This window comes from Nansenia antarctica (genome assembly GCF_963989245.1).
Source record: "Nansenia antarctica genome assembly, chromosome: 9".
NCBI classification, from domain to species: domain Eukaryota; kingdom Metazoa; phylum Chordata; class Actinopteri; order Argentiniformes; family Microstomatidae; genus Nansenia; species Nansenia antarctica.
This window is the reverse complement of record NC_137679.1, coordinates 10932916-10953408: the sequence shown is the minus strand read 5'-3', so window position 1 is coordinate 10953408 and position 20493 is coordinate 10932916. Positions and strand designations below refer to the sequence as shown.

The 20493-nt window shown below is 46.8% G+C and overlaps 1 protein-coding gene across 1 annotated transcript in view; it reads right to left on the bottom strand.

The window, feature by feature from the left end:
• furinb (furin (paired basic amino acid cleaving enzyme) b) overlaps positions 1 to 20197 on the bottom strand; it is a gene marked incomplete at its 5' end in the record, with an annotated part of 84531 nt that extends 64334 nt beyond the window's left edge. The window contains one exon of the mRNA XM_080539056.1: positions 20012 to 20197. Coding sequence (XP_080395182.1) covers positions 20012 to 20197 — 186 coding nt within the window. The remainder of the gene's footprint in view (positions 1 to 20011) is intronic.
• Positions 20198 to 20493: the final 296 nt, after the last annotated feature.

The following is a 20493-nucleotide window of genomic DNA, read 5'->3' as shown; positions in this document are numbered from 1 at the left end:
ACTGGGGGGAGGAGAGGAGGGGGAGGAGAGGAGAGGGTGGTAAAAGGCTACTCTCTCTAATTCCCTCTAATATCACTCAGAGAGGGAGACAGAGAGAGCGCCCAGCGCCTCACATCGGCATATATGAAACAGAATCTCTATCGGTCCCAATCCACAGGGGGCTTCTTCTCGTCTTGTACATCCCATCTTGAAAAGAACCATCCAGAAGAAAAGATGGAGGAGAACACCTGATAAAATGCTCAACATTGTTGCTGGGCAAGTAACAAAGAACCTCAGAGGAAGTAACACCGTTTGAAATTCGAGAACAAAGCGTGCTGATGTTTTAAGGCTTTTAGAGAAGTAAAAATCACACGCATCTTTTTGAACACAGATGAAAGGGAAACACAAATGGCACCAAAACACCCCCCTAACCGCTCTCTGGGTTTCTGGAACGTTTATGGAAGTGGAAGTTTCATCACCAATCGTCACAAACCAGAGAGACTGAGCAATATAAAAATGCAACGTGGCGTTACGAAACAACTCTTCCCTCAGACATGTCCTGGCGTGCGGACGCTAGGTTACATCAGGTCTCCGGGGGCAACAGACGTCGTGTGTGTGTGTCACTACCTCAACAGCACAGTAGACGCCCGAGGGCACCACTTGGCCTGGATGTAATGTCATGGCAAGTTTCAAAACTAGTTTTTGATGGGAACAGTACAGTATGCCTGTGTCGATCCAGTCTCTCTCTCTCTCTCTCTCTCTCCCTCTCTCTCTCTCTCTCTCTCAAACTACTGCAAGGACTGAGACAAAGGCTAACGGGAGTTTCTCGTCCCAAAACTCTATAAGAAATTGCTTTATTAGGAATAGCCCCTTGAGATATGGGGTCTTATTTGTTACTTTTACTGTTACCTATTTGTCATTGTTACTTCCCTTGATGACCGTCACCTTATTACCACTGACACATAAACTAACTGGATTGGACTCCAGGTGGCTTGTCATTGACATGTCACAATCATGATTAGACTTGGATAAGACAATTCCAATCAACATACCAATGGACCTATCGCTAAGCCACGCCCCATAATACAAATTGTCCAATCATATCACAGCAGAAGTCACTACAGGCAGAAAACTCGGACAAACAACTTGCTGAAAAGCTTCTAGACGGAATATTCTTGTCGTCTTTAAAAAAAAACATGTCTATTACTTACTTCAGCAAGTCACTGTAAGTGAAGAATTTGAGCGAGCGTTGTTTGTTTGTCCGAGTTTCCAAAGGGGACGTGGCTTAGCGATAAGTCCATTCCAATCAAAAATACCAATGCTCTCTTATTCTTTCATAGCAACGAGGAGCTGAAGTGAGTGTACAGTAACTATAGGCCATGGGAAATCGATAGGACGGCACTCACAGAGCTATCCTATTGATTTTTCATTGACTCGAGTCAGTCAACCAACCCATGGATTGCAGGTGAGACTGCAACTCTGAACCTCGATGTTGTCTCATCTCTCGCCAGCTACCCGCCTAGTGAATTAACGGAGTGCTTGAGCCCTGACGATGATGATAGATGATGATAGATGATGATGATAGATGATGATGATAGACTACTCAAAAGGAGAAGAGGAGAAAATCTCCTCTCCTTGAATGCCCTTCACTTCAACAACACAGGAGGCTGAAGCCCAGCTGGGGGAAATGGAAGCTGTCAACACCTACAATACACTGGGGAAATGGAATAACACACTACAGTACACAACACACACGCGCGCATGCACACACACACGCACACACACACTCACGCACATACACACACAGGCACACACACACACACACACATACAAACACACACACACACACACCCACCACACACACACACACACACACACACCACACACACACACACACACACACTCTCGCGCACACACACACACGCAGACACACAGACACACACACACACACACACACAAACTCGCGCACACACACACACACACACCCACACCCACCCACACACGCACACACATACACACACGCACACAGACACACACACACCCACACACACACCTCTAAACATCTCTCTCCCTCAGTGTGGCGGGGTCAGTAAAGCAGACCTCTGCAGGCAGGCCATCCGTCCCCCGGGGTCTGTTCTTCAGACAGTGGGCTGTTAATGGGCTGCTGTGGGCCTCATAAATGATTCATGGGTAGTTTCACCCTCCCTACTGCTGCGCTGCCTTGCCGCCTTGCCTTTTCCACATCACCTATACCCAGGGTCCCCCTGTACCAGGAGTGTGGCCGACCCGGCTCAGTCACTCACTACGGCCTTCTGGGAACCCGGAGGTAATGAGATCCGTTTTCGTTTCCATTTAGCACTCGTCACTTCAAGTTCCACTGAACTCGATCAATCTCTGCGCCATGCATATCTTGTCTCCATGATCAGGTTTAATCTATCTAGGCTATCTCCAGCAGCGGCACTGTCTGATACTGGGCTGAATCATGTCTCCTGACACATCTCGACATTGAGACGCTGTAGAAATGCCATAGAAGCCAAATATAGGCCTAGCCTAAACTGAAAAAAAAAGACATAGGGAGCAATATCAGAGCTTGTCAGTTATACACGTTAAGTCTGTCCCAGTCCCATGTTGTATGTTTGTCAGGATACAGCTTATTTGTATCCTTGACCTCCTATAGCATGACTCTACAATGCACAGGACGGAAGAATGCCCTGAGTTCCTAGGAACTATTAGGCACACTACTTCTATAGCACTATGTAAGACAACCATCGAGCAGGGTGGACATTAGGATGGTACAGGACATCACCCCAGGTTACACACCCAGACAGACACACAGACAGACAGACAGACAAAGACAGGGACACACACACACGCGTCACAGCAGGACTAATCCAGACCCCCCAGGATGAGCAGCCCAACATCCAGACAGGCTTCAGAAATCAAGCTCAGTTTTTTCCGAGATGAAACGAAGAACCTCAAAGACCCGATGGCTGCCTCTGCTTTGGCCCCCAGAGAGGGAGAGGGGAGGAAGAGAGGAAGAGAGAGAGAGGAGAGAGAGGAGAGAGAGGGGCGAGAGGTCTCTACAGAGCCAGGGCTGTGGCTCCCGTGTCCCGGGTCTAAGAGAGGGGAACGGATCCTCGGTTCCTTTGAAACGGGCCTCTTTGAAGTGGTGCAGAGCAGCAACCCAGGAGCCAGAGAGTTAGAAGAGGCATCAGAGCCCTGGTCTTGACATCTTGACGTACCATACAGTAAGGGCAGCACAGGGCTTGTAGGCTCTGTCTCTATGTGACAGGGAGAAATGGGCTTGTTTTATTTCACGGCTCGGCTTGCGTCTAGAATGACCTGATATGAACCTGGAGCTGGACGAGAGCTGGCCCTCTGCCCAGGGGGCTGATGGGTAGAAATGCAAAAAAGGCTAAATCAGCCATGCTACCTGACACATGCCAGCTGAGCCCCCACACACACACACACACACAGGCTGACACGGTAGACTAGACACATGGCCTGGTACACAAGCATGGCGCACACACACACACACACACACACACACACACATACACACACACTACACATTACACACACGCAAACGCACACACACTTTCCAGACAGGTGGTTGTCATGGCAACATGAACTCAGGTGTCTCCTGGACCTGAACCTGACACACATTTACACACACACACACACACACACACACACAAAAGAAACGCCCATGCCAGCTTCCAGCCCGTTAAGCCTCACCACCGTCATCCAACTATGAAGGCGAGCAGCTTATCTGGAATGACATTCAGCATCGTCAGGTATCCTTTGTTACGGTGCTATTTAAGGAGCGCTGTCCCATGGCTCCAAAGGCCATGACATTTACAACCATTCTTTTCTCCCCATGCTCTGTGTGATCAGCCACAGACGGGTCTCTAAAGAGGTTGAAGTGTCTTGACTTTAAAAGAATTTGGTTGAAATAGATCACGAGTAAAAACTTCTGAGTTAAGACTATTTATTCATCCAAAAAGGTACATTACACTAGGGTTCCTACAAGTTTCAACAAGTCTTTTTAAGACCTTTTTAAGACCTCTTTGAATATAATTTCTGCCCTATTCGCGACATCATATGACAGCTTTTTGTCATCCTCGAGGTGATGAAATGGGATTTCACTGCCATACAGACAAAAAAGGAAGAGAATTAGCATTTTTTGGGTTCCAGCTTGATTCATTTCCGCGTAAATAGATGCGGTCGGACTGATTTCCTTGCAGGATCTCATTTTTAAGACCTAGCACCTCATTTTTAGACCGAATAACTGAAATCAGAGACCTTTTTAGGCCTCATAAAATGGATTGCTAGATTTTAGACTTTAAGGCTTTTTAAGACCAGCGCTTTTTAAGACCAAATTATAGTTTACAGCACTCCTGATGGAAGGTAGGGAGCTTCTGGTGTGGAAAGAAGAAGAGGAATTGTCCTTTGTTCACATGTTAAATACCCTCAATGATACGCACGCATGGTCTGTCGGTATTAGATGACGAGACGATGACGTGGCTTCTGGAGGGGTGTCCAGAAATATAGCCCGGGTGAGCCCCTCAACCAGGTCTCGGGGTGGTAAAAGGGTAGCCCCTCGGCCCCGAGCCTGGTGGAGTGGAGAGGAAAAACAACTACCCATACGCCGAAGAATGATACGCAAGTACAAGTCTATGACGAGGCAGCCATCTATACAGGCCTATCACGTTACTTCGAGATGGTCAAGGTGTGAAAAAGGGTCAGGCCACATACAGTGTCACTCAGGTTAAAGGTCACAGGAAGATAGGCCATCTTGAAATGAACCTGTGAGACAATGCCGTGACCATGTGGCTTAAGGACAAAGGAATGCTAAGTCATGATAAAACCCCCTTGCCAGGAGAATCCTTACAGAACTATACAAGTCTAGAAATGTGTGCAAAAGACTAATTCTACAGGTGTATATGTTACGGTACATGTGGGAAAACTAGTGTTAGGGTTAGGTCCTAGGGTGCTACGGTTAGGGTTAGGGTTAGGGGTAGGGTTAGGGTTAGGGTTAGGTTTGGGGTTAGGATTAGGGTTAGAGTTAGACATGCCGGCATATACCAAGTCGACGTAGCACCTAACCCCAACCCTAGTTTTCCCACATGTACCGTATTCCCACATGTACCGTAACATATACATTATATACAGTTTATGTGTGTCAAAATATAGGCTACCACAAGGTCTCTCGTGGCTCTCATCGCAACAAACATAAGAGAGACCAGAAAGTAGCGGGGGGGGGAGGGGGGAGTGTGGAGTTAAATGGAGTATGATTTGAACAGTTCCTAATTCTGTATGCATAATATGAGAAAATTCTTGCGATACATTACTCATTTCATAATGTTTACGGGGACTCATTAGAGTGCTCCGCTCGTTGCACGGAGCACGAACATTATGAATGAGGGATGAACATTAAACCCCCAAACTACCACTCGTTTAATATCTGTTATGTAGGCCTGTGTGTGTGTGTGTGTGTGTGTGTGTGTGTGTGTGTGTGTGTGTGTGTGTGTGTCAAGATGGCAGCCAAGGAAATCTAACAGGACAGAGTGGTTATTGTGCAGGTAAGTCTCATGCACGATCCCATGATAGTCGTCATAACGATGATGAATGGCTGGTGCCCTCTGTTAGGCTGCATCACATGACTCCACCTCCTCAGAGAGAAACAGGGCCTCAGCCGTACAGTGTATCTAAATATCTCAGTCTGCCGCCTTTCTCGGCTCAGATAAGAGCATTCTAAGAAAGGCTTGTCTGAAAAGAAAAGAACCTTATCTACAAAAACAAAAAACAAACAAACAAAAACTTCCCGCAAACACTGCTTGAGTCACCGTTCCTTGATATGGACTCTGTGACATTGTTTAGAGATTTGTGGAAATTGCTGTTGTCTTTTTCAAAGAATAAGAAAATCATGAATAAAATGAAAGGAGTCACTTTCTATCTTCTTTTCCGTATGACGATGACTTTGTTGTTTGCCAAGAGGCTTGGGTGAAACAATTTCCTATGACAGGAAACTTCCTTAAATCATATTTGTTGTGAAGACATTTCTAGCTATCTGAGGGTTGGTTACATAAGAGGCTTTGGGGACCATTATAGTAGTGGGTCTTCTCTGTGAGATAGAAGCATTTCCTTTTAGCACTAGAACAGCCGTGCCTTTTTTACCTACTATAAGAGCTGCCTCGGGGGTCAAATTACCAGTCTTTACAATGGGAAGCTGCTACTTACACACAACGACCACTAGTTGGCCTCCTTGTAAATTAGCCTGCCTCCAACACAGAAAAACTACTAAATAGCTTTATACTAGCTTATCCTGATGTCAAAATGTAAGGATACTGGGTGGTAGAACGCACATATCTAGGAAAATTCATGAAAGGAGGGTCCTGAAATGTTATCGAGTGCAAAGATAATCATTTGTTTTTACTCACACCCACAGCTGCTCTAGTGTTAAAGATACAGTATGAAGCTGATCGCCCCCCCCCCCCAGCTTTCAATTTGTCTTACTTTACATCCTATAATGTCTAAATAGATGAGCGAGAGAAGGCTCGTTGTGAAAATAGGCCTAACTGCAGCTTAAGTGATACCGTGGCTACACTAAACCAACAATTCACAAAGGAAGTCAATACTGCTACCGCTTTTAGTAAGCACTTCCTCTGAACATCCAGGACTAACAAGGGTGGCGAACCTGCATGCCTTCCCAGCAGACCCCTTTGTTAAAGGAAGGTCACTGACCCAAGACCAGGAAGTCACAGGAAGAGAGAGAGATGTTTTATCATCTCTTTGCAAGGACTGACCGACGAGAGCCAATACACTGTACGTGCCCAATGGGACAAAGCCAACTTAAAAAGACAGCAATTAACGGTGCCAAGTTGTAAAGCGATGTAAAACGTAAGCACATATGGTACAGAGGAGTTGAATCATGTTTTATTTTTTCAGGTTTTTAACGATAGCAGTTTATTGTTGAACCCCCAGCTTTCTGTTACAAAGCTATTAAGAATTCTCTTTACTATTCCTCACCGTGACCTCATAAGCTTGAGTTCTCTCTTGTGGTAGGATACTTGGGGATTGCAGTTAAACATAAGTGATGTTGCTTTCCTTTTATCAGGAATGATGAAAGCAGCCTCATCCCATGCGAAAGAAAGGTCTCTCTTGAACAGACACACGAGTGGACCTGTTTCATCTCCACAGGAAGAGAGGTGGAAAGTGGAGTTTTGGAGTCTTTGGGGGAAGGAAGCTAAAGGTACTTGAAGTAAAGGCTTGATGTGAATTCAAGAAGAAGAACAGAGGAGGGAGTCTTGCGGTCATAGATAGTCATCTATGGATGCACTCAGTCCTCTATTTACTCAGTGGAACATTAGCGTTGTTCTCTGTGATGTTCATCCCAGAAGGGATGAAGGGATCGAAATAGTTCCATCCTAGAACTGCCCAGGCTAAAACAACCGGGGTGATCTACTCCTGTGACCACTCAACTCAGCAGGCCATTCTTGACCTTCAGCATGGTCGACCAGCAAGGTTTTCTAGGGATAGTTTCCCCCCTACAGTTGTCTTTTATATCAGTCGATGGATTGAGTGTCTTTGGCCCAATAGACCTCGGCCAAAGACCACGCCACCAAAATCAACGCCACCAAAATCTAAATTGTCCAATCATATCACAGCAAAAGTCACTACAGGCAGAAAACGCGGACAAACAACTCGCTAATATCTGATGGTGAAAAGCTTCTAGACTAAATATTCTTGTCATCTTTAAAAAAACATGTCTATTACTTGCTGTGGTAAATCAGAAATCAGAAATTTGCCAACTCCCACTATTGTAAGTCATTGAATGTCATTCAGTCATGGTCGGTCAGTCAGTCACTGTCAGTAAACGTTGTTTGTTTGTCCGAGTTTTCAAAGGGGGCGTGGCTTAGCGATAGGTCCATCCCATTCCACCCCTTGCCCCTACCACTTAGCCCTACACCTCCATTTTGCGCGTTCACACTTAGGGGTAGAGGGGTAGGGTAACGTGGTAGGGATACATGGCCCTCCAAACTGGAGGTTTTTCAGAGATGCACTCAAAACCGAGTGTTATAAGAAATCTCCCAGAATGCCCGGAAAGATGATGGCGAACGCACAAGCAAACCACAAATGTAATTATTTTCTTTGTTAATAAAGATTTTTTAAAAATTATGATAACCATCCTATTAGATTAGTTTAATGTATTATAGACCTTTTCTTTAAAAGCAAGCATAACAGGGCACGAATATGTTTACCGTTTGCTCGTTTTGTAATTGTATTTATATGTGGGCACAGGGCACACCCGCAAAAATAAATAAACAAACAAATAAAGGTTAAACAAATCAATCATTCTGCCTTGTTTTGATGTCAGGACTCCTTTCAGAGGAACATAACACACAACGATTGGAGAATAAACTTCTGAAGAGCTGTCTCTTTAAGCTTCGGATGGCTGCTCAAGCAGCATTGCAGTCAGTCTTGTTATTTTTTTTCTCCGTATGATTTCATAAAATAATAAAACCGTAAAGGCGTTGAGAGATATTCTTAGTCTGTGTGCGTCCTTGAACATGAACAGACTCTCTCGACGAGGCAGGAACTCTGCCTGCATAATGCAGACTGAGAATCATCCTGCAGCATCGTAATGCAACACCATCCTCAGAATGAGTTCTCTTTCACACACACACACACACACACACACACACACACAAACACGTTAATGAATTGTTTCATCTCCCAAACGCGTCTCACTTTCAATTAAAACAAACACAGCACTTCAGGCACTGCATCATCGACTAGTCGAACTCAGTTTGAAAGTAGGCCTCCGTAAACTTTCGCAAACATTAAACAGCATCAACGAGCTACTGTTTGCCTCATCGTTCCGTCAATATCGCTTTCTAAATGAACATAATATCCGCCCAGGCAGATGATGTGCCATAATAGAACCGAGAGGCTAACTGATGGGACCTTGCGAAAGTTCAGAGCACGATAAGTCAGACCCTCTCGCCACACTATAAAACTCCATTACTCTCTCCATCAATAATCCCACCAGCCCCCCCACCCACCCCACCCCAGCCCCCAGAATCAGCCAGCATGAGCCGCACTGCTGTTTCACATTCCCTGTCTGTCCTGTCCACGCTGATGGTATCAATCTGCTATCGACCAGACTGTACTCCGTACACTTCAGAGGGTAAGCTGATATCGCCAGCGTGCAGCTCCAGACACTCTCTGACCTTCTACTCCTCTGTTCCATTTCCTTCAGAATCTCCGACGACGTAGCGTGGCGACAAAAAAGTACAAGCCGTTCTACAGAACTTTAGACTTTTGGCAGCCATCCGTCTTCCCTTTCTAGCGAGTACTGTAAAAAAAAAAAAAAAAAAGGGATTTCATGGAACTGAAGCCATACACTGTTTGGTGCAGCAGAGCGGTGTGTGTGTGTGTGTGTGTGTGTGTGAGGGGGGGTTGCTGCCTCATAGCCCACTTGGAGCCCCTCTCTGTGGGTAGGATGAGGGATGAGCTCCCAGAGATGGCTGTAAGCCTCAAAGGGATGCTGGATGTGTTTTCCTAGACAGATCAGTAAGGCTTGGAGAGGAGATGGTCTGTGTTTGGTGCTCTGCCCGCTAGCAGGGCTGGGACTGGAGGCGCTTGCCTAGGCCAGGCCAGCACATTGCTATGCTACTCTCGTCTCTTCTCATCCTATCTTGCAACACACAGGCCAGGACCGTCCCTAGACTACTACAGCAACGCATAGGCCCAATCCCATTTCTCCCTGGCCCCTACCATTTAGCCCTACGGTGAAGTGGTAGGGCTACTTGGCCCACCAAGAGGCACACTCCAAACCGAGGGATAAAAAGTGTTGAAATCTCCCAGAATGCCTTGCAAATCATCGTCAAGATATTGGCGAACGCAACAAAAGGAAACCGCGAATGTAATTATTTTACTCGTTAATAAAGATTTTAAAATGATGATAACCATCGTATTATCTTAGTTTAATGTCATTTCAATGTATTAAAGACAGTTTCTTTATAACAAGCGTAACAAAAAAAATCACTAGTATACTAATACTAGTCTCTAGCTAGCTAAATTTAACTTAAGTTCAGCCGCAAAGTTGTTGCACTTGTTACCACTCCTCTAATATCAGTGCAGACTGGCAGGGTAGGAGCACGGGTTGTTGCCTACAGAGCACCACTATTCTGTCATGAACCTGGTAATGAAGCATTGTTCTTTTTTATTTGACGACTTGTTTGATCGATTGATAGTGTGAAACTTAAGTTGTGAACGAATCAGGAGCATCCATGCTTTTCTATGACACTACTGATGACGTATCTGGGTCTTGAAGGGTTTTCCCATTTCATAGAGGAAGATTTTCTAACCACTACCCCTTGTAACTCTGTTCCGAGGGGCAAGCTGAAAAGCGAGTGGCAGTCCAAAACGAGGGGGTAGGGGTAAAAAATTGAAATGGGACTGGGCCATACAGTAGATCTGATGCATTCACCCACTGTAGTTAAAGTGAGCGCGTGTGGCAGGGTTTCCGTTAACCGGTAATTCCCGGACTTTGTCCGGTAAAATTTGTCGAAGTCCGACAAATTGAAAACTCGGTGAAAATAATTCCCTCTAAGCACAATTTGAATACAATTCGCTAAAGTTCACATTTTGTATTCAAATTGGCTTTGGGCCACCATTCTCAGCTGAGCACCAAACACACACACACAACACTGCCCGAGAGAGAAGGACCCGCCCCCTCCAGCCAGCCTATAGGCTAACCAAAGGGGGCGGGTCCTTCTCTCTCGGGCAGTGCCGCGCGTGCACGAGTGTGTGTGCGTCCGGTGCCCAGCTGAAAATGGTGGCCCGAAGCGGAAAGCCTTAACTTTATCGCACAATAACAAGGATAACAAACGAAACGGACAACATTTACACTAAGATGGAGACAAACTTCAGCGATATGATCTAACAGCCGGTTTTCAGGACGACATACAGAATCGTATGAGCTTACAGGGCTATCCCCTAAGTATGATTTGACAGGCAGCTAAACGAAATGCCTTCCCAACCAGAGAGACCTGGGGGGTGTTCTATCAACGTCGCCAAAGGAAAACCTAGGCCTACTTCGCCAAGTCCCGCGAGACTCTTAAAAAGATCCAGGCATATCTTGATAGATCTCGCGAGACTTGTCAAAACAAGCCCAGACTTTCCTCCAGCGACGTCGATGGAACACCCCCCTGGTTATAGAAATGACGTTGTTTTATTGATAAAAATAAAAAAAAGGGTAAAACTGGAAAGAGAAAATAGAAAACTCACATTAATCCCAAACAATTTAACAAACTTCAGTTAACGTAATGTGGAGTCCGTTCATTGATCGATGCTGTCTGTTCAGTTCCCAGTGAGGCGCCCGTTCAGCGCTGGACCCGTTCAGCGCTGGATTTGACGCATGGCATAGCGCGCATGCGTCAAATCATGTTATATTATTATATAGCTCGCATCTAATCGTATCGGATGAGAAATAGACATTAAATGGCATATATAGGCCGCTACACAACAGTAATCACCGCGACAAACAGCTATATTAGATTTGAAGAAAAAAAAATATGATTTTGGAAAAAAAAAAAAATATTATATTTTAATATGATGACCGGAATATATCACGTTTGTCCGGTAAATCGAATTCTTCCCGGACACGATGTCCGACGGCAAATTTTTCTAACGGAAACCCTGGCGTGTGGGTGGGCGGTATCAACGAGAGAGAGAGAAAGAGCTTTGAACACAGGCGTGGGGGGTGTCACAAACCCGAAGGTAGTGGCAAAAAAGGGAATGTGTTTAAATTTAGACAACTTCAGTTTTATTATACTAATTAATCAAACTAAACTAAATAACATTTGTATAGGAATATGGATAAGAATCAGTAGTGTAAGCCATGAGTGTAAAAAAAGAAAAAAAAAGTATGTTGTATGTATAAGGGGTGTATGTGTGTAGTGTAAGAATAGGAGGCCCAAGACCTCACCAAAACCCTACAGGAAGAAAAGGCCAGTGGAAGAGAGAGCTGAGGGTACACCCACAATATACCTCCTCAGCTCCACAAACCCAGGTGACACTAGTTAGGCTGACGACCTAGCCACTCTGCCAAAGCTACCAAAGGAAACAGAAACAGGCAGGCAGAGTGGGAGGCGTCACAGGGGGGGTCACGTGATCCTCTGAGACCAGCATGTACTGTTGGAGCGAAAAACATCATCACCATCTGCATCTTTCTGGAGACAGCCAAGAGGCAGACTCTCTGCAGAGGGTAGAGTTTCCATCTTGCAGCGGTGAGTCGATAACCTGCAGAGTGTCTGAAGTGGACATGCTTTAAAAAGCTTCTATTGGAGAGAAAAAAAGAAGAAAAAAAAAGAGAGCTCAATGAAAGCAGACAGCCCTCACGCACGACTGGATCTATGTCTCGGAGAAACAAGACTACAGTCCGGTAAACTTAATCCTCACTTCCCCCCACTTCGCTAGACCTTATAGGTTAACTCATTATGTCACACCGTCACCTAACCTCCCCCCTCCCAGGCCACCCGCCACATCCTCCTTCTATCCTCCTTCCCGACTACCCTCCTCCGTAAGTCTCTGCCCGTTTTTACAATCAGTTCACGACGACAAAACTCAGACGAAGACGAAGTTCTTAGAGGTCAGGTGCATTTGTGAAATGTCTTTTTGAGTGCATTTTGAGTAACGATTTTGGGAAGGCTGGCACTGTATCAAGCCATTACTGGAGCCATTTGAAACAAATAAAAGTCTGTGGCTGCGGGCTCCTTATAATGAAGTGGTGCATTTAAATGAGAGACAGCACTTGGGGTGGAGGGAGGGCACTTCATTCACATCAGCAAACACTGAGATCCGTGGAGACACTGAGGGGAGGGAGAGGGGAGAGAGAGAGAGAGAGAGAGAGAGAGAGAGAGAGAGAGAGAGAGAGAGAGAGAGAGAGAGAGAGAGAGAGAGAGAGAGAGAGAGAGAGAGAGAGAGAGAAAGAGAGAGAGAGAGGGGACTAGACCTGAGGACCGGTGCAGAAACTGGATAAGATGAGATGAGAGGTGGGGGGGGGGGGGGGGGGGAGGCACACTTGTGGGAGCCTCGGAGGTAATCATGATGTAGGCGCGATAGATGAACAGAAGAGGTGGCAATGTGTGGAAGATATACCGGTATGGAGGATGGGTGGGATAGATAGAAGGGTTAGGGGAGACATGGAGGAGGAGGAAGTCATGAGAGAGTGAAGGAGGTTTGTGCATCCAGCCTACAGTGCAAATTGATAGGTAGTCGGGGGAAGGAGGAGGAATGGAGAGAAGAGGGAATAAGATAATGTTAGGTGGAAAAGGAAAAAGGAAATAAAGCCAGGGAGAGGGGGATATTTCCCAGAGTGCCACGTGGCCTAGAGACTGTGTAGATTGTATTTCACACGATGAAAGCTGTTTACTGTGAGCGAAAAAACACAGACCCCTCACACGGGACTCAATCTGCTGAAAAAATAATACTGCCGATTTTCTCCATGGCAACTCAGTGGCAAAGTGTGTGTGTGTGTGTGTGTGGTGGGCTGTGCCAGAAGGGCTGCTAATCGCGTGGGCTTTAGTGTACGGATCTGAGCAGGAGGAAGGGGCTAAAAGAAGCCAACAGATACGAGCCCAAAACCTACTAGTGTGAACTCAACCACACTGAGGACCCCGCCTTCCCAGAGCCACACAAAAGGCGAGGGGAGGTAGAGAAAGGGGGAGAGAGAGAGAGAGAGAGAGAGAGGGGAGGGGAATAGATTGAAAATTGCCTTTTTTCGCAATTGTTAGGAACACGCGTCCAACAATGTCCTCTGCCCGCTTCGCCTTCAAAAAAGCAGGGGAGGAAAAAAATATGTAAGAGGAACCTTGAAGTTCCCCGCAAATGTGTTTTTCAGTAGGACGAGAGTGGAGGGACGAGAGTGGAGGGACGCGAGAGGAGAGGAGGAGTCGTAACAATTGTGTAAAAAGGCTCGTAAGTGCGAGAGAAAAAGGAGAGGGAGGAAATGGAAAGGGAGCGAGAGAAACAAAGATAGAAACGAAGAAAAGCCAGAGAGAGAGAGAAAGAGAGTTCAGGGTAAGAAGAAAGAGATGTAGTTAAGGGACACAAAAGACAGGCTACCTCATGAAAGCCTCAGCCTTCCCCTGGAACCATGATTAAATATTACTCTGACAAAATCCCTCTCCGCTATGCGCTCGCTATGCGCTGAAGGCAATATAGCTTTTGTTGTGAAAGGAATGGCATTTGAGTACTGCTCAAATTGCAAGTGCTTGCAGCATCTAGTCTGGCTAATGTCTTTGTGGCTTGAGGAGTAGTGAAATGTGTAGGAGAGTGTGTGTGTGTGTGAGAGAGAGAGAGTGTGTGTATGTGTGTGTAAGTGTGAGAGAGAGTGAGATGAGTTGGTGCATTATCGAGTTCTTATGCACTGCCCAGCTAAATGATGGACATTACACCTTCCACTCTGTTTGTGTACGTGTCTAGGAGAAGGACTTTGTGTGTGGGAAGAGATACAGACTACAGAGTGTGTGTGTGTGTATGTGTAGTGCATGCGTGAGTGTAGGTGTGTTTGAGATAGACGGACTGTGATATTACAGACATTCTCTGCTGTGTGTCTAGGACTTTGTCTAGGACTTTGTGTGTGGGGACCGTCTGAACATCTGACGCCTCTCGTGTGAGTGGTTCCTGGACACGGGTAGGCCTGCTTCTCTCCAGGGCCATGGACACCCAACACCGTCCACACACTCTGACTTCTCATGTGGACACACACGCATCCAGACCAGCTGTAACACCTTTTAAGACAGCCTAGCACCCCTATACTAGACTTACCCGAGAGTAGAGATACCTGTAGGCTGGCTAGTTCATAACAGTACATGCATACACTCACACACACACACACACACACACACACACACACACACACATTCACACTCACACTCACAGGTGACAGGCACGCACGCACGCACGCACGCACGAGCATAATGCTTACATGGGCTACAGCTGGCACAGCTGTCATGGCTAAAGTGCATTTTTACTTTCATTTCTTCCTCTCCTATACCAGTCGTCAAGCCTAAGAGGCATTTCTTTCGGATTTCAATGTATGACACATCATTTGAAAGCTTACAATCTGTAGTTTGTAGTGTGTTTGTAGCGCGCGCAGTCGCACACACACACACACACACACACACACACACACACACACACACACACACACACACACACACACACACCCACACACTAAATCACTTAGGACAGTGATGAGACAAAATAATCATTTTCATGTTGAGACTGTAATCACATCAGTGCTAAAAAATTACGACTCTGTCATTACTCCGTGATTATATTATACGACAGCACCCCTCGCTGTCTCAGTCTGCCTCAGAGAACCAAACAACCCCCAGGGAGGGATGACGAAGCTTTTCCCCCCCCACCATCACCAGAACCTTATCTAACCCCCCTCCCCCCCCCCCCGCCCTTAAATTGCCTATGTGTGAATCATTTTAGCCTTAGCCGAGACATCAGAGGCTATGTATATCAACCATCCTTCCCAGCACCGACTCAGGAGACTAAGAGGCTAACACATGGCTCGTTATGGTGCCGTCACCGCGAAACAATGACAAAGGATTTCGCCCGAGCCTACCTAATCTCATTTCAGACCGCCGTTGAAACATTGCTTTGTGATCCCTGTCCACACTCGCTCTCTGTCTCACATTATCTCTCTCTCTCTCTCTCTCTCTCTCTCTCTCTCTCTCTCTCCCATTTCTTCCCCCCCCCGCGCGCCAAGTTCTCCCACTCACTCTCCTGCCGTCACTGTTCTACTACCACGACTTCTTTTCAGCTGCGCTCGCTCCCCCTCGCTCCCTTTCCATTCTCTCTGGATAACCATATCTTTCCATCCTCTCTGGATAACTTCTCTTATCTTTCATACTCATCCTCTCCCTCTCACTTATGGTGGACTCGTGTCATCCCTTCTTATTTGTCTGGGTTGCTACGCTAGACAAGACAGATCAGCGATACGTGGCTCTATGAGGAGAGGAGAGGGTAGTATAGGAAGGGAGGAGGAGAATGGAGGAGAGGAGAGGAGAGGAGAGGAGGAGAATGGAGAAGAGGAGAGGAGGAGGAGAATGGAGAGGAGGAGAATGGAGGAGAGGAGAGGAGGAGAGTGGAGAAGAGGAGAGGAGGAGGAGAATGGAGAGGAGGAGAATGGAGAAGAGGAGAGGAGAGGAAGGGAGGAGGAGAATGGAGAAGAGGAAAGGAAAGGAGAGGAGAGGAAATGAAAGGAAAGGAGGGATAGGAGAGGAGGAGGAGAATGGAGAAGAGGAGAGGAGAGAAAATGAGAGGATAGTATAGGAAGGGAGGAGGAGAATGGAGAAGAGGAAAGGAGAGGAGAGGAGAGGAAATGAAAGGAGGGAGAGGAGAGGAGAGAAGAGGAGAGGAGAGGAGGAGGAGGAGGAGGAGAATGGAGAAGAGGAGAGAAAAGTAGAGGAGAGGAGAGGATAGTATAGGAAGGGAGGAGGAGAATGAAGAAGAGGAGAGGAGAGGAGAGGAGAAGAGAGGAGAGGAGAGGAAATGAAAGGAAAGGAGGGATAGGAGAGGAGAGGAGAGGAGAGGGAAAGATGCTACTACTGTGTGTGCCACAAGCTGTACTACCCTCTCTGGGACGGGAACGGTTTAGCGTCACGTTGTGCTCAGGGAGTATCAGTGCCATAGAGCCTCACACATCCATCACTGACAGACAGCCTTCTTCAAGGACTCCAAATGGCTGCTCCCCGTGTTCGCTCGCTGTTCAAGTCAAATGAATAACGAGAGAAAAAACTCAGATGTGTGTTTCCCCATTAATCTTTCTGTTGGACTGACAGCTCTGAGATGGTCTCTGCATCTGTGGCGGAGCACGACAGGGGAGGGGGAGTTAGATAGAGCGACAAAGAGAGAGATAGAGAGAGAGAGGAGTGAGCAGGGGAGCAGGGGCAAAGAAAAACAGACGCAGAAAAAGAGGTGAGGCAGACAGTGAGATGTCGGAGCAAAGGAACAGAAAGGAGAGAGAAAGAGAGAGAGAGAGAGAGTTGCGTAAGCTGTGGTCGCATTACAGGACAAAGCTCCAAGAAGAGAAACAGGAGTTGAATATGGCAGGAATGCACTTTCCACCGGTGTGGAGAGACTGTTGAAAAAGTAGCAAAAGACTGTTAAGAAAGATAAGCAATTTTAGCTCCTCTAAAGTTCCAATCAAATCCCCCCCCCCCCCCCCCCCCTCCTCTCTCTCTCTCTCTCTCTCTCTCTCTCTCTCACTGGACAAACAGAGAAATAGAATGCAGTCCCATGCTCTGCTGGAAGTAGGTTTAGGCTAACTGAAGTGTGACGCTGTGAACTGGGCGCCAACAGTGGTGGCTATCACTCATTGTTTCGAAGATAGAATTGCCTACCAACAGATTAACCTGTTACTGCTACAAGTCCCTTTATAAAGGAGTTGGTCTGTACATTAGGCCTAAACGTATCCTCAGGTGGATGCATACTGTGTGTGAAAAGCTGTGTGTGTGTGTGTGTGTGTGTGTGTGTGTGTGTCTGTGTACAATGTACCTTTGCATGAGTGGTTGGTAGTGTTTCCTCATTCCATTCCATGCATTACAATGAGGCAGTCGTTCCGGATGCTACCTCCACCAGACTACCCTGATCTGCATGTAGTGTCTCAGGCAGCGCAGAGTATTGGCCAATTCATTTAGGCAAATTCAATAAAGCATAAATTGACTATGTGTCTCGAATCCAAGGACCCAATTATGAATAAAAGGCTGTTTGAGGCCATTTCTCCTAATGGAACCCCCCCCCCCCGCCCCCCTCTCTCTCTCTCAGCAGCACAATATGTTCACACAATCCAAACAGCAGCAGTCTGCCAAATCAATATCCAATAAACTCCAATCAAAGCGAGCCGAGACCAACACTGACAAGTAAACAATCACGTCACGTCGAGACGACTGAGTGTGATGGGGGTTTGGAAAAAAAGTTAAAGCATTTCAATATTAACGACGTTCAATCTACTCCCCCATCGAGAGTCAGTGGTTCTCCTGCTATAACAAGAGGAGAAAAAACAAACATCTGACATGTCAAAGACAAAAGGGTTGCATCAGTGACAACCGAAGAAAGCAAGAGAGTAAGCCTGAATTAATTTTGCAGGCTCTGAAAAATCCTCTATTTCGGTGGTGGTGGTGGTGGTGGTGCTGGGTGGCTCACTGCCTCCTACGCATGGGTTGCTAAGACTGCTGCTCGCTGGTGCGTGTAGTGAAGCTCCCTCCCCAACATAGACAGACACATAACAATGGAGTGAAGTCTCCTGCGAAGCGACTCGTACTGCCAGGAGAAAGAAAGAAACGGGGGCTGTACTGCAGATACAGAACTACAAACGGACAGACAAATAGACTCATTATCCAAGACGTAGGCACACGCACGCGGACGCGCATCTCGATAACGAGTAGATTTGTCCGCACACGTATTTGTCCGCACACACATTTGTCCACACACAACCACACTTCATCTCTCTCTCTCTCCCTCCCTCTCTACATACATACAGAGGCTTCCAATTCTACATGAATGGAACATCAAAGAAAGCAGCAGCGAGATAGAGAGAGATGAACTTCCCTCTTAACTTCCTTCTCTATTACATGACGGTGTCATGTTGTATTCTTGAGAAACAACAAACAACAACAACCGACTCTCATAAACAAGAAGAAGCCAGAGAGAGAGTTCTGATCGTAAATGTTGAAGTCCTCTTGTGTGTGTGGGCGGAACTGACAACTCGCGAGTCCGATTGGGACGTGGAATGGAATATAGCCAATCAAGAAGCGGGTTGACTGACGCGTCTTCTTCGTTTCGTTCTTCGGAACTTTATTTGCCCTGGCTGCCTCGTACAGGTCAGTCAGGGTACTACTACCCTGATCGCGCGAGATTTCGGTCTTGGGGGACGAGACTCTAGACCAGACCTGGGCCCGCGGGCCGTACAACGATTCTGATTCTGGCCGGCCCGCGAAAGATCACATGATAATAAAAAATAAATAAAAATAAATAAATAATATTTTTAAGAATTTTCTAATTATCTTATGGGTGGACTAAAACCGCATTGCTTTTATTTTGAAGCCCATTTATTCTCACAAATATTTTCAGTTGCTCATTTGGCCCCCTGGGAAAAAAATAATTGCCCACCCCTGCTCTAGACTGTCGTAGGACAGATCTTTGTATGTGGTGTGCTGAATTGGGAATATCGGAGCACACCACACACAATACGATCAAAACTGTTCAATCCATGATTTTTTTATCTTCATGTGTGGGGTCTCTCTCAGATAAAAAAATCTGTAAAGATTTAGAAAATCTTATATGTGTGTACCAGGCTTAACCTGCCTGTCTGTCTACCTTGGGGGGTAGACCCCAAATAGCCCTGTCCGTGTCTTCCCCTTACTCTAAATTTAACACAACAGTTTAAACACCAGCCAACCCCTTTCTCTGGAGACCCACGGCCTGACAGTGTATTCTGAGAGAGACCCGTATGACCCAGTTAGGTAGAAATCATAGGACGAGGGCATGCTTTAGCTGTCAGCTATCAGTTGCACAGACAGACAGACAGACAGAGACTCCCTTCCTCCCTCCCTCATGCCCTGCTTCCTTCCCTCCCTCACTCCTTCCTTCCTTCACCCCCCTCCCCCCCTGGACACTGCTGCGTTAATTGTTCCCGTTCCTTAACTCTGTGTTCTAAGTGCTCATGTTATCTGTTGCTTGTTGTTTCTGTGTTTTCAGTTTTTCCCATATTGTCAGCGTCTTTGAGCCCCGGAAAAGCGCTGTATAAAAACAATGAATTAATATTATTATTATTCCTTCCCTCCCTCCTTCCCCTTACAGTACATTGCCAGGCAGAGGCACATACAGACATACAGACAGACAGACAGACAGACAGACAGAGACTCTCTCCCTCCCTCCCTCCTGCCCAGCTTCCTTCCCTCCCTCCCTCCTGCCCAGCTTCCTTCCCTCCCTCCCTCCTTACATTGCCGTAGTTGACGAAGCCGTGTTTCCTAGCGATGCGGTCGGCCTCCTCCGGCCCCCCGGCGACGTGGACGGCCCAGGTGTTGGTGTAAACCTCCCCGGCGGCGGCGGCGGGAACCTCCAACGCCGCAGTCAGGAGGACCAGGAGTGTCCCAAGCTGCACCAGGGCTGCCAGCCTGACATCCATGAACGGGAGGAGGAGAGAGCAGGGGCGCAGGGCACTCCTGTCCTTCCTCTGGCTGGTGTGTCTGGTCTCACTGCTCCCCGGTCACAGCACGGCTGCTCTCCTTCACAGCAGCTAAGTAGCAGGGCAGTGACCTGGACAAAAGAGGGGAGAGTTATAAAACACACATCTAAGCCCAAGTAAGACACCACCACCACACAAACAAAATACACACACACATAGGTCAGTCTGGTACTCAGCTGACAGCCAGCCAGACAGACAGACAGGCGCACACACACACACGCACGCATGCACACGCG